A 13,762-nucleotide genomic window follows, 5' to 3' on the forward strand; every position below is an offset into this window, starting at 1 on the left:
AGTTCTCTGTCCGCTGTTGAACGTCTTCCTGTGTTCGTCTCCCTTGGTTCATGCAAATAAAGTCCTGTCAACATATTCTCCAGCGTCTCCTCGTCCCTCGTGTGTGTGCAACGTGACAACAACATGAAATCAAAATTGACTCTATTTACCTTCTTCTTCTTCTTAATAAATGCTCTGATTTATTAGTGTTTTATATTAATAGTTATAGTAATAGTGATATACAGTATACTTTTAGTGATATACTAGCCAATAAGCCAACCAATTTTGGTTGATTCTGTGTTAGCCAACAATCATTTCCACTGAGCAAATTAATACAAATATTTGTCGCTTCTTATATCAGTTCCATAATCTGCTGACAGTCTTATGAAATGATATTCAACAATTTATGTATTCAGAATTTTAAATGAATTTTAAATACTTTCATAAAATAAAATGTAAAATTTAATTAAGATGAATGAAAATTTAAATTGCAAAAAATGTAATATTTTATTTGGTATAATTTAAAAGTTCATAATCTGTTGAAAGTCTTGTCAAATTATAACAATTTCTATATTACTTTTTAAAATGAATTTTAAACTTTTTAAAATACATTGTAAAATTAAATTAAAATTAGCCAAATATTAAATATGAATAAAAATAATACGTTATTTTATTTGTTGTACAGTATCTATTATATATCTGCAATGGCATCGTCGATTGAAAAATCTATATCCATCGACCACTGTAATATATCAACAAATTATTCAGCAATAATTTTCACAAAGAGTAAACATTTTTTCTAAAGCAATCACACATCTCTTTATCATTTATCAACTTTATAATATATAATTATTTTATTTTATAATATACTGTATAATTATTCAGTATGGTCTCTGCAATGCTGCCTTGGGAGTGTTTAAAAAAATAAAGTACAGTATGTTAGGCAGCAACATAATTATGCTGCCTACTTTTTAAACAGCCTTCAAAACATGCATATGATACACTACCTTAAAGAATGTCTTATCTAACAGACGCTCTGTTGTAAAGCCTAGTAAATGGCCTGTGTCAGCATCATTTTAAGAGTTTATTTTGGACCTGCCTGCCAGTGTCTTAGCACACTACCCTGATTTCAGACACTGGTAGCTGAGTACACAGCCTTTCCCTTGCCAAGTTCTCTGTCTGTGGATGAGAGAAAGAAACAGAGTCTGAGAACAAGATCAAACCATCCAGATCCTTCCAGACAGAGAGAGAGAGAGAGAGAGTAAGAAAGAGCCAGAACTTAAACTACTGACACAGTTGCACAGTGATGACAGTTTCCAGCGTCTCCAATCCCTGTCCTCGTGTCCCCTGGGCTGGATGGATTATGAGATTTGAGAAGATTGGTCCTGAAGCATTACAAAGCCTTGAGTCTGTTTTTATTTTGGAGTGGATTCAGATTAGGGACAGTAGGTGAAGACACTGTTTACAAAAAACAAGATTTAGCCTGGAGACGTCTCTCAAATGAGAGCTGCGCTTTACTTTAGAGGACATAATGATTACAATAAGGTTCAGAAATCATGTAATAATGAGCTAAGGAAGGTTCAGTTACACTTTACTTGAAACCTGTGTATATAATGCATTAACTATGTCTTGTAATGCACCTCATAATGCATTACATGATCTCATAAGTAGTTGTAACCACAGTTATAAACATTAAAACTTACTTTAGAAAGTATAATGCTTTGAAACATGATGAACAATCAATTTCATGTGTAAGAATAGATCTGAGGATATTCTAATGAAATTTGTTTATAAAAAGATTATTATTTATCATTTATAAAAAGATATAGTGCATTGCAACATACTTTATGAATTTCTAAGAACTTTTTCTTTAAATATCATTTCTCTATATCTGTGTATTAGTGGTGTTATCAGGGTGAATGTGTGGCGTTCGGGACGTGGCCGCAGAGCGTGGACGGAAGCTGGGGACCTTGGACCACCTGGGGCGAGTGCAGTCGTACCTGCGGCGGCGGCGTCTCCTCATCCATGCGACACTGTGACAGCCCAGCGTAAGTAGGCAAAGTAAGCCAGAACAAAACTGAACAGGTCCCTATTTAGTCCATCTACAGCTCACACTAGTCTCATTTCTGTCTCACATTTCTGCATAAATATGTGCACAAATCAAAGCTGGATTGGTTATACAACATTGGCTGGGACATACTATTAAAGGGTTAGTTCACCCAAAAATGAAAATTCTGTCATTAATTACTCACCCTCGTGTTGTTCGTTCATCTTCGGAACACAAATTAAGATTTTTGATTAAATATTTTGATGATTTTTGATGAAATATAATGAAATAAGAATGTGGCGACGCTGACCCAGATCCGGCGTAATGATGTCATCACGCCGGATCTGGGTCAGCGCCGGCGCCGCCACACACTCACGTCATGGTAATGTCGTGAACACGTGTCCAAAGTGACGCAGTAGAGATGAAAATGTGGAATAAAGTCGTTATTTTTGTTTTCTTTGTGCAAAAAAAGTATTCTCGTAGCTTCGTAACTTTACAGTTGAACCACTGATGTCACACGGACTACTTTGTCAATTATCTTGGTACTTTTCTGGACCTTGAACGTGGTAGTTACCTTGCTGTCTATGGGAGGGTCAGAGAGCCCTCAGATTTCATCAAAAATATCTTAAATTGTGTTCCGAAGATGAACGAAGGTCTTACGGGTTTGGAACAACACGAGGGTGAGTAATTAATGACAGAATTTTCAGTTTTGGGTGAACTAACCCTTTAAGGTGCGGTTACATTTACTGGTGTTCAGAAATATTTCCCAAATAAATTTTTCCCAATTTAGCAATGGCTTCAAGTTAGTCATGTGAATTCGCTGCGCTGGCCAACAGAAACCTGCTTGCTTTGAAAGTGAATTCTGTGTGAGCTGCTTCCTTCATCACTACAATATTAACAATAGACAATGAATCTTTTTAACCCACAAAACTTTGTCTGCATCATTAGGGTTCACATGCAGATTAGTATGCATCGACCCAACTGTTGCAGTTTCAGGTACACTACCTGTCAAAGTTTGAAATAATTATGATTTTTACTGTTTCTGAAAGAAGTGTCTTATGCTCAGCAAAGCTTTATATTTGATCACAATTACAGAAAAAACAGCAATAATGTGAAATATTATTTCAATGGAAAAGAACTGATTTCTGTTTGAATATATTTCAAAATGAAATGTATAAGAACCATTAATAATAATTGAGCATCAACAATAATTGATCAAATTAAGCACCAAATCAGCATGCTTTAATGATTTCTGAAGAAGTGATGGCTGCTGAAAATTCAGCTTTGCTATTACAGGAATAAATTCTATTTTAAATTCTATATTAAAATAGAAAACAATTATTTCAATTAGTAAAAACATTTCTGTTTTTACTGTATTTTTCAGCGCCGGCGCCGCCACACACTCACGTCATGGTAATGTCGTGAACACGTGTCCAAAGTGACGCAGTAGAGATGAAAATGTGGAATAAAGTCGTTATTTTTGTTTTCTTTGTGCAAAAAAAGTATTCTCGTAGCTTCGTAACTTTACAGTTGAACCACTGATGTCACACGGACTACTTTGTCAATTATCTTGGTACTTTTCTGGACCTTGAACGTGGTAGTTACCTTGCTGTCTATGGGAGGGTCAGAGAGCCCTCAGATTTCATCAAAAATATCTTAAATTGTGTTCCGAAGATGAACGAAGGTCTTACGGGTTTGGAACAACACGAGGGTGAGTAATTAATGACAGAATTTTCAGTTTTGGGTGAACTAACCCTTTAAGGTGCGGTTACATTTACTGGTGTTCAGAAATATTTCCCAAATAAATTTTTCCCAATTTAGCAATGGCTTCAAGTTAGTCATGTGAATTCGCTGCGCTGGCCAACAGAAACCTGCTTGCTTTGAAAGTGAATTCTGTGTGAGCTGCTTCCTTCATCACTACAATATTAACAATAGACAATGAATCTTTTTAACCCACAAAACTTTGTCTGCATCATTAGGGTTCACATGCAGATTAGTATGCATCGACCCAACTGTTGCAGTTTCAGGTACACTACCTGTCAAAGTTTGAAATAATTATGATTTTTACTGTTTCTGAAAGAAGTGTCTTATGCTCAGCAAAGCTTTATATTTGATCACAATTACAGAAAAAACAGCAATAATGTGAAATATTATTTCAATGGAAAAGAACTGATTTCTGTTTGAATATATTTCAAAATGAAATGTATAAGAACCATTAATAATAATTGAGCATCAACAATAATTGATCAAATTAAGCACCAAATCAGCATGCTTTAATGATTTCTGAAGAAGTGATGGCTGCTGAAAATTCAGCTTTGCTATTACAGGAATAAATTCTATTTTAAATTCTATATTAAAATAGAAAACAATTATTTCAATTAGTAAAAACATTTCTGTTTTTACTGTATTTTTTAACAAATAAATGCAGCCTTGGTGAGCATGAGAGACTTCTTTCAAAAACATTTTAAAAATCGTAATTCCAAACTTTTGACTGTATTTTCACTGCAGAAAAGGCGCAGCAATCACAGGCACTGTATTAAAAATGTTTTTAAAGCAATATTTCACCCAAAAATGAAAATTCTGTCATCAACTACTCACCATCGTGTTTCAAACCTGTTTTCATTTCTCTCTTCTGTTGAACACAAAATAAGTTGATGATAGCCATTGATTTCCATTGTATTTTTTTCCGTACTGTGGAAGTCAATGGCTACCAGAAACTGTTTGGTTACCAACATTCTTCAGAATATCTTCTTTTGTGTACAACAGAAGAAGGAGACTCATACAGAACAAGCGCAGGGTGAGTAAGTGATGACATAATTTTGATTTTTGGGAACTATCCTTTTTTTAAAGAACCCAAACTCAAGTTTGTCATGCCAAAATAATAGATATTTGATGGTCCAAAACGATTATAATTATTTATTATTTTTCTTGCCAGTTTCTCCAAAGATTTCATAGGTAGCCGCAGGAGCTCAAAATAGGTTTGGATGTAGATGGAGTTTAGGTTTCATTTTCGGTGGTTGCGGAAACATCTATCCTTGCACTCTCGCTGCAGACAGTGGAGGGAGTGTGGCCGGTGTAATATGTAACACCTGTGTAAGATGATCGTCCCTTAAAACCTGGCTACCCGAGAGAAAGGAAACCCAAGCACTTCAAGCCAAGCTGCCCTGGAAAGCATTCATTAAGAGCAGTCCCTGAGAAAACAGCACAACCAGCCGCTCTCGGTGCCAGACGGCACGGGGGGAGGCGGAGGAAGACGGCCAGAATCACCTAAGCCTTGGCAAACCTCATTACACTGCGCTCCTGGGTCAAAATAACCTACGGAGAAATGGCCAAACAGCTCAGCCGTTCACTGAGAGAGACCTGGATACATGCATCAAGTATTTATAAGACAATGAGAAAGAGTGCATACTGCCCTGCTGGTCATAACAACCTGAACAGACACTGGAGATAGAACAAATGTCTTGAGCTCTCTGTCAAACAAACACAAATGGAAACTGCTTTTCATGTTTGCTTGTGGCTTGAGGAGTTTTCTGAATGTCCATTTATGGACCTGAAGTCAACCTTGATAGAACACCTAGATACTCAAGGGGCTTATTAGGGGCCCGGTTATTAATTATGGGGATTATTGTTTATAGAATTGGAAATCACTGGCCTGAGGGGCATCTTGCTCTCGAACAATGGAACTCAATGTAAGGCTGAAATGAATTACACATTAGTTTTAACAGGATATATCAGTGATTTTCGCTGAAATTATCCCTTTAGTAGATTCTACGTAGCAGAGATGCTTTTTTTGTGCTCCTACTGGCATAGAGTGGAATTGCATATATAAATATAGCTGCAAGTGTAGATGACAGGCTCTAGAAAAACTGTGGCAACATGCATTTAAGTGGGTAAATATAGTAGGACTACTTCAAAGTCTGTTTTGAGTGCCACACTTCCTCCTACCAGCTGGTGGCGCTATGACCCTGAACCACAATTGCCTCATTCATGTGATCAGCTGGCATGAACAAACGTACAACCACAATTTTATCTGCATCAGACAGTGCACTTAGAAGATATGAGACTCTTCCAGTTTCCCTTTTTTGCCATTCATTTATTCTCTTATCATGGCAACACTGTAGGAGATATCAAAATCCACATTAAATCCAAAATGGCCGACTTGGCAGAGCTAATGGTTGTCATTTTGAAAGTTGATGAGAACAACATATGTTTTGAGTTTTGTGGCTAGGTAAAACTGACACTACAACTTCAGTCGAAAGGGGGCACTACAGACATTGTACTACAATATCCAGGTGAATTCGCAATAATGGGTCCCAACTCAAAGATGTATTTCTGTCAGGACTGCTATCGTCAAAATGATTGTCACTTAGCATACAGTTTGGATTTGGCGGTATGGTTCTGTTCTGGGTAAAAATCCCTGCCCATGAATGAGCCTGTCATGAATGAACAGGGAGAGCAGCAGTAACCCCTTAGGGTGAACAGAACAGAACCAAATGCAGATATCATTAATGTTTTTAATTATATTTTAGTGTAACAACATTATTCAAGATAAAAGGAGTCTGATTCAGGAAATGAGGAATATCAGAAAGCCAAGTCCTGACGGTGACGAAAGGAGGAGCTGGGGATGGAGGAGGGTAATTTGCTCCCGAGCAAGTGATAAATCTGCTGAATAATACTGAAAAGACCTTATATAGGAATTCCGTGATGGGCGTTGTATTCCTATAGGTAGACGTGGATCAGCTGAGAGTCAGCCGATGCAAACTTGACTCACGTGACCTGCCAGAACTAACGCTATGCTTGATTTGCTCACATGACCCAAATAATTTAACGAATCAAAATTATTTTGGTAAAATTTTGTGAAATGGGTGTCTAGATGATGCATGCCATAATTTCACGTGAATTGAATAACCTAGAGGGAGTTGGGAAATTCTATATGGCAATTCATTATAATTGGCATATTATAATTAATAGTCCAATTAAATTATGCTATTATTGGGCCAACTAGTGTCGCTTTGTGTAGTGGGTGGGATTTGGGACCAATTATTGAATGATTGTTTACAAGCAGGTTTCCCAAAAACGTCTACTGACACTTTTTGTAAATTATTTCCAAGATATTAATTTGCAATTGTGATTTAATATATTGCAATTTTGATTTTATATCTCGCCATTCCGACTTTTTTCTCAGAACTGTTAGAAAAAAAGACTGAATTGTGAGATATAAATTTAGAGATATTAATATGGTGACTTGGGTTAATAACAATGCTGCGATGGAAAGAGGCCAGGTTGAGTCGCAAATTAAAGTTTAATTGACTTTAGGGCAATAATGTTTAATTACACAGTGCACATCATTTTTTTACATCAATTTTTTACAGGGGATTTTTTTTTCGTAATTACAAGAGGTAAAAAGAACATGAAAAGTGATCATTTTGTATTATTTGCAATTGCGACTTAATATATCGCAATTTTGAGTTTATATCTCACATTCAGACTTTTTTCTCAGAACTGCTAGAAAAAAAGACTGAATTGTGAAATATAAATTTAGAACTGCAAGTAAAATGTCAGAATTGTAAGAACTGTCACATAAAGAAGTATTTTAATGTTGAAAAAAATGACACACATTACCTTTAAACTGATCTGAGATCAGCACAGAAGAGCAAAGTCAACACAGATCTAAAAAGATGGCTATGTTTGTGTGATCCGATGACCTGATCTGATCTTTTGGACACTAAACTTCTGCAGAAGACCTGGAAGTATGTGTTTGTGTGTGAGTGATGGCGTGTTGAGATCACCTCTGCTAAAGCAAATGCAGTACAGATGTGTTGACTGGAATGGTGTGTGGATGTGTTTTTTACTTAGATTCCCCGTCTCTCATGATGATACCTCATGAGTCTTTTTTTATTCTTTCTCTTTCAGACCGACAGGCGGAGGGAAGTACTGTCTCGGAGAGAGGAAACGCTACAGATCGTGTAACACTGACGTGAGTTACAACTCAGTTTTTCTTTGTCTGTCAGCAGAATCATTTTGATTTTTTTTTTTTTTTACTTTAACAGCTTCTGTGACAATTAGAAACAACCAGTATTGTTTCTATTACAATTTAAAACATCTGTTTTTTATACTATATATATATATATATATATATATATATATACACTGAACAAAATTATTATAATTTTGTTCAGTATATATATATATATATATATATATAACAATTATTTTAAATATGTTTTAAAATTAGTGCTGTCAAAATTAACGCATTAATGCATGCAATTAATTTTTTCAGTTTTAATGTGTTAAAAATATTTAATGGTACAGGTGATGAGGGAGGTTCAGTTGAACAACAGTGAACTGCGGTCAGATGAGATGTCAGGCCATGTCAGTAAAAACGAACTTTCTGTCCCATCAGCCATTATAATGTGCTTGTAGTGCGTGCTCTCATTTTAAAATGCAAAAGAATCTACGAGCATGCAATGCTATAGTTGTGTCGTCAGGTAAGTCATGAAGTTACCAAAAAGGCGATTAAAACTGCCTTAAAACGGCATGCATGTATTTGTTATACAGTATATGAGTCAGATTTAAGAATATGTTTTTGAAATGCAGTGGTTTTCAAAACTGTCCTCGTCTGGAGCAGCCCTCATCTAAGTCTCCCTCATCTAACACACCCGATTCAACTCGTCAGCTCATTAGTGGAGACTTTAAGACCTGAAGAGGGTCAGAAAAGGTAAAGAGTTGTGAGAAAATACGATGCGTGTCAGATCCGTGTCATGTACAGCAGCAGCAGCTCTTAAAGCAGCCAAAATAACCTAATAACCAGCTGCTGTGATGTCTGTTAATCAAAGAACAAAAGAAAAGAGAGGAAATCAATAACTTTTGTAGCTTTAAGGATTCATTAGTATTTAATTTAGAATTTCGTGTTTGATAACTTTATTCAATTTCTGTATATTTCCTACTTGCTGAAGGGCACAAGTAGCTAAATATGACATTTATTATAATGGGTTTGTTTGAAGATTGTTTTAAGTTCACTTAAATTAGAAGTTGTTGTTTTTTAAAATCTAATAAAACATTTTTTTAATATTTTTTAATCGATTAACAGCACTTTTTAAAATGTAATTTACTCAGTGTCACATGATCTTTCAGAAATCATTCTAATACAGTATGTTGATTTTGTGCTTAAGAAACATTTCTTATTATTATTAGGGCTGTCAGTCGATTAAAATTTTTAATCTAAATAATTACACAATGTGGTGATTAATCAATCTAATTAATCACACATCAAATTTGGCTGAGAAATGACCCACAAAAGATAATTTACAGCCATTATTGTGTTACATGAGAAAAGCATGAAATCACAAAAAGTAGCTTTAGAAATGTTTATTTTTTTAATTTTAAATTTTTGGGTGAACTATCTATACATTTAATATTTTTTTATTATTAATAGGGATTTTTTATTTTCAGATTTTTTTATGAATATATATTACATTATTTATTAATGAAATGGTACTCTAAATAAGAAACTAAAACTGCCAGTAGATGGCATTAAAAGTCTTAATGAGTAAGTCATTAAGTCATTCATTCATTCAATTTGTTCAAACTGCCGATTGATTCAGGAATGAAGTAAATGGCTCTCTTTATGAATGCGCCATTGAATTATTGGTTCACACAATTCATTCAAAATGCAGATTTATTCAGAAATTGTGTGTTGCTTGGAGATGCACAACAGTTCTGCTGTGGCTTTAATAGATAATATTTGCGCTGGCAAAACTGAGCAAAAACAGACAATATTGTGTCTAAAATAAAACACAATATTAAGTTCAGATTTATTGAACTATTGTATAAAATCATTATCACATTTGCACTCGTGCTGTTTGGGACACAAACATCACTCATGTGACACTGCACTCGGTGCTCGTGTGATATTCCTTAACTCTATCATTTAATATAAATATGAGACAAAAACTCATACAGCAGCCTTTTTTCCCCGACATATTGAATTTTAGGGGCACATAACTGCAATTCTATAGGCTCCGTCACACAGTGAGTTGTTGTCCTGAATCATGTTCGTCACCAATCAGCTGTATCCACATTATTTTTCCTGTAAGAGGAAAAATAAGTAAATATGTAATTTGTAAATTTAATGTGTCTGGCATCCGGTCTCATCAGCTTCCAGCTATTTTTAGCTGTACAATACAGCTCGCTTTGCTGCTTGATATTGCAGACTGGTGTGTCTTACCATATTATTTTAATTTATTATCTTAATTATGAACACTCTGGTTTGTAGTACAAACAGTTTTACCATTTATGGTTTCTGTTATCACAAAGCACAAACTACTCTGAAACTGGCAAGAAAATATTGTCCATTAAAACTGAGAAGAACGAGACGTGTAAGAGATGTCACACAGAAGACGAGAAGAAATTCGAAGGAGTTGAGTAGTTGAGAATGGAGTAAAGGTGCACCGGTCAACCATATCAAGAGCTCTGCATAACATCGTCCTGTGTGCGATTGTGGTATAAAAATAGCCATTACTTAAAATGAACCTTGTGCAACCATGTCTGGAGTTTGCCAGAGAGTATTATATCAACCAATGGAGAAAAAGATCATGTGGTGAAATGAGACCAGCAGAACTTTTTAGCCAAAATTAAATGTAATATGTCTGGCTCTAGTGCCCAAATAACACTGGCCACCTCCCAAAAAAAAAAACATCTATACATCTACACTTAGAGTATTAAAAAAATTGTTATTTTTTTAAGAACTGTTCACTCGCATGTTCTTCTGGGAACCCAAAATGTTTCTTCTATGGCATCGCTGTGAAAACCCCCTTTTGGAAACTTTATTTTTAAGAGTGTATGGTGAGGTACTGGTAGCAGCATCATGCTGTGGGACCTTTCATTAAAAAGTGACAGTAGGGAATGTGTGACACTATTTAATATTGTTCAGTGTAGGATAAAATAAAAGTCTTATAAATACTCTATAAGATAATTTGGTAAAAATGAGAGTACCATCTGAATGCTTTTTCAATGGTTAATTCGCCGCCAATTATTTGATTGTTTGATCGCAGGCTTGTCCAGCAGGATCGCGTGACTTTAGGGAGAAGCAGTGTGCCGATTTTGACAACATGCCTTTCCGTGGGAAGTACTACAACTGGAAGCAGTACACTGGAGGTAGGTTCCCAGCCCAACACCCAGAGCGATGGGCTACAGAGGGAGCCGCTCTCTCCCACAGCCTTCCCAAAGTCTGGGCTTCAGTGACAGTGTACATACCGGCTTGCTTTGTGTACCCTGCTAACACCAACACTGTGAAAGTCTCTTTGATGGGCTGAACATTTTTCATATTCCAGCTAGAACACCATCTATTGCTAGTCTGTATGTGTGTGTGTGTGTGTGTGTGTGCATGTTTATGTGGTTTATGAAGACACAAATTTGTATAACCATTCACAGAAAACGGCTTACTTCCACGTTGAAAAAAAAGGTGGATAGGTGTGTTCGAGTTGAATCAGTGCTACACAGACCGATTGTTGTATGACATCAAAATACCACGAGAGCTATAGAGAGCAGATGCTCTGCATGCTTTAGAATCGCCCTCGCGGTTTTTTGATGTCATACACCGATCGATCTGCGCAGCGCTGCTTAAAGTCGAGCACACATTATGAAATGTAAGATGACGTATGTGGGGCAGCGTAAGTGCGATAATTGCATAAAATTTTTTTAATGCATTGTTTTTTTTCCTTAACGAATTGATTAGATTATCACATTAAATCAACAGCCCTAATTATTCACAATGTTGAAAACAGCTGTCCTGCTTAATATAATATGACATAATTTATTTGAAATAGAAATATTTTGTAACAATGTAAAAGTCTTAGCTGTACAACCCATAAACTGTTGTTTTTAAAAAAATGGATCACGGGGAGCAAAAATAAAAAAAAAATTAAATTTTCCCTCTCCATCTATTTCTAGGTGTCCTTTATCTTCTTGTTTTTATTTTGTTTTAGTGCTTATGTGTGTTAGCTTTCTATATTCTAATCAATCCCACAGACTTCCTGTTTCAAAGGAAATACATCACCACAGGACTTTATGGGGTCTTTAAGGTCAAAATTGAGCTTGTTAGGCAGCCTTTCTACCACAAATCTTAAAAAATAACAACTCTGGAAAACAAACAGCACCCCCAAGCACAGAAAATGAACGTGTGTTGTCCAACACAAATGTGTTGTGGATATGGACTATTGGTGACATCCGAACAGATTCTGGGGGCTTTCGACAGCAGCCCGGCGCTGGTTCTGCGCTTATAAAACAGCGACCCCATCACAGATATAATGTAATTAGTTCTTTGACCTTCTGGAATCCAAACGAAGCTTTTGAAGTGAACAACCAAGGGTTGAAGACCACTCTCTGGCGTGTTTATGTGGGGCATTCCAAGGTCTGGATTTATTATGGCTGTGGCTTTGAAATTATTAAGTCATTGAGGATACGGCCCCCCTGTGGCTCTGGTTCCAGCCGCGGCCATTGTTCAGTACCAAGCAAAGGTCTGCTATCATTTGTTCTACTTCTCAAAACAATGAGCTAATCTGCACCCCTTCGCTCACTGCTGACTCCATGATCCGCCCGTTTACATGGTGACTAGGGTTAATAACAATGCTGACATGGAAAGAGGCCACGTCGAGTCGCATATTAAAGTTTAATTGGATTTAGGGCAATAATGTTTAATTACACATTGAGAGGTCATTACACAATGCACTTCATTTTTAACATCAATTTTTCAGAGAAGGGATTTTTCTTTTAATTACAAGAGGTAATGCAATGTTCTACCCAAAAATGACAATTCACTCATCATTTACTCATGGTCATGTCATTCTAAACCTGTATGACTTTCTTCTGTGGAAAGTGTTTTTTTTTTTTCAGTCTGTTGTTTTAGGCCCCACTGACTTTCATTGTATGGACAAAAACAGTTCAAAATATCTTCATTTGTGTTCCACAGAAGAAAGTAATTCATACAGGTTTGTGTACATTTATTGCAACTAATTGTTAGTAATTTTTTTTATATATATAAAATGCATGAGTAATATCACACAAGCATAAATGCAATATTGCTTTAATATAATATATGTATTGTATAATTTCATATATATATATATATACAGTATATATATATGTTAGCATAATTATTTAAATATTTATTTATGTATTTATATTTTACTATATATACTATGTATATATAGTATGTATCATAATAATAATAATAATAAATGTAAGGATACGGCCCCCCTGTGGCTCTGGTTCCAGCCGCGGCCATTGTTCAGTACCAAGCAAAGGTCTGCTATCATTTGTTCTACTTCTCAAAACAATGAGCTAATCTGCACCCCTTCGCTCACTGCTGACTCCATGATCCGCCCGTTTACATGGTGACTAGGGTTAATAACAATGCTGACATGGAAAGAGGCCACGTCGAGTCGCATATTAAAGTTTAATTGGATTTAGGGCAATAATGTTTAATTACACATTGAGAGGTCATTACACAATGCACTTCATTTTTAACATCAATTTTTCAGAGAAGGGATTTTTCTTTTAATTACAAGAGGCAAAAAGACCATGCAAAGTGATCGTTTGAATACACAAATGAGTCAATTCAGTCAGAAATATGTTTTACATTTTTATTTATTATTATTTTACTTTTATTACCCATTCCCTAGTAAGTTTTTTTTGTTTACTTCTTTAATAAAATCTAAATATATATTTATATATATA

The 13,762-nt window shown here is 35.6% G+C and overlaps 1 protein-coding gene across 1 annotated transcript in view; it reads left to right on the plus strand.

Annotated features, from left to right (window-relative positions):
* The window catches only part of LOC107685101 (A disintegrin and metalloproteinase with thrombospondin motifs 6-like), a 95,696-nt gene that overhangs the window by 43,262 nt on the left and 38,672 nt on the right, over positions 1 to 13,762 (plus strand). Inside the window, exons 12-14 of the mRNA XM_016481588.1 lie at positions 1,882 to 2,027; positions 7,940 to 8,003; positions 11,080 to 11,182. Of these exons, the coding sequence (XP_016337074.1) occupies positions 1,882 to 2,027; positions 7,940 to 8,003; positions 11,080 to 11,182 (313 nt within the window). The remainder of the gene's footprint in view (positions 1 to 1,881; positions 2,028 to 7,939; positions 8,004 to 11,079; positions 11,183 to 13,762) is intronic.

Source organism: Sinocyclocheilus anshuiensis, unplaced genomic scaffold, assembly GCF_001515605.1.
Source record: "Sinocyclocheilus anshuiensis isolate Anshui unplaced genomic scaffold, SAMN03320099.WGS_v1.1 scaffold914, whole genome shotgun sequence".
Taxonomy (NCBI): Eukaryota; Metazoa; Chordata; class Actinopteri; order Cypriniformes; family Cyprinidae; genus Sinocyclocheilus; species Sinocyclocheilus anshuiensis.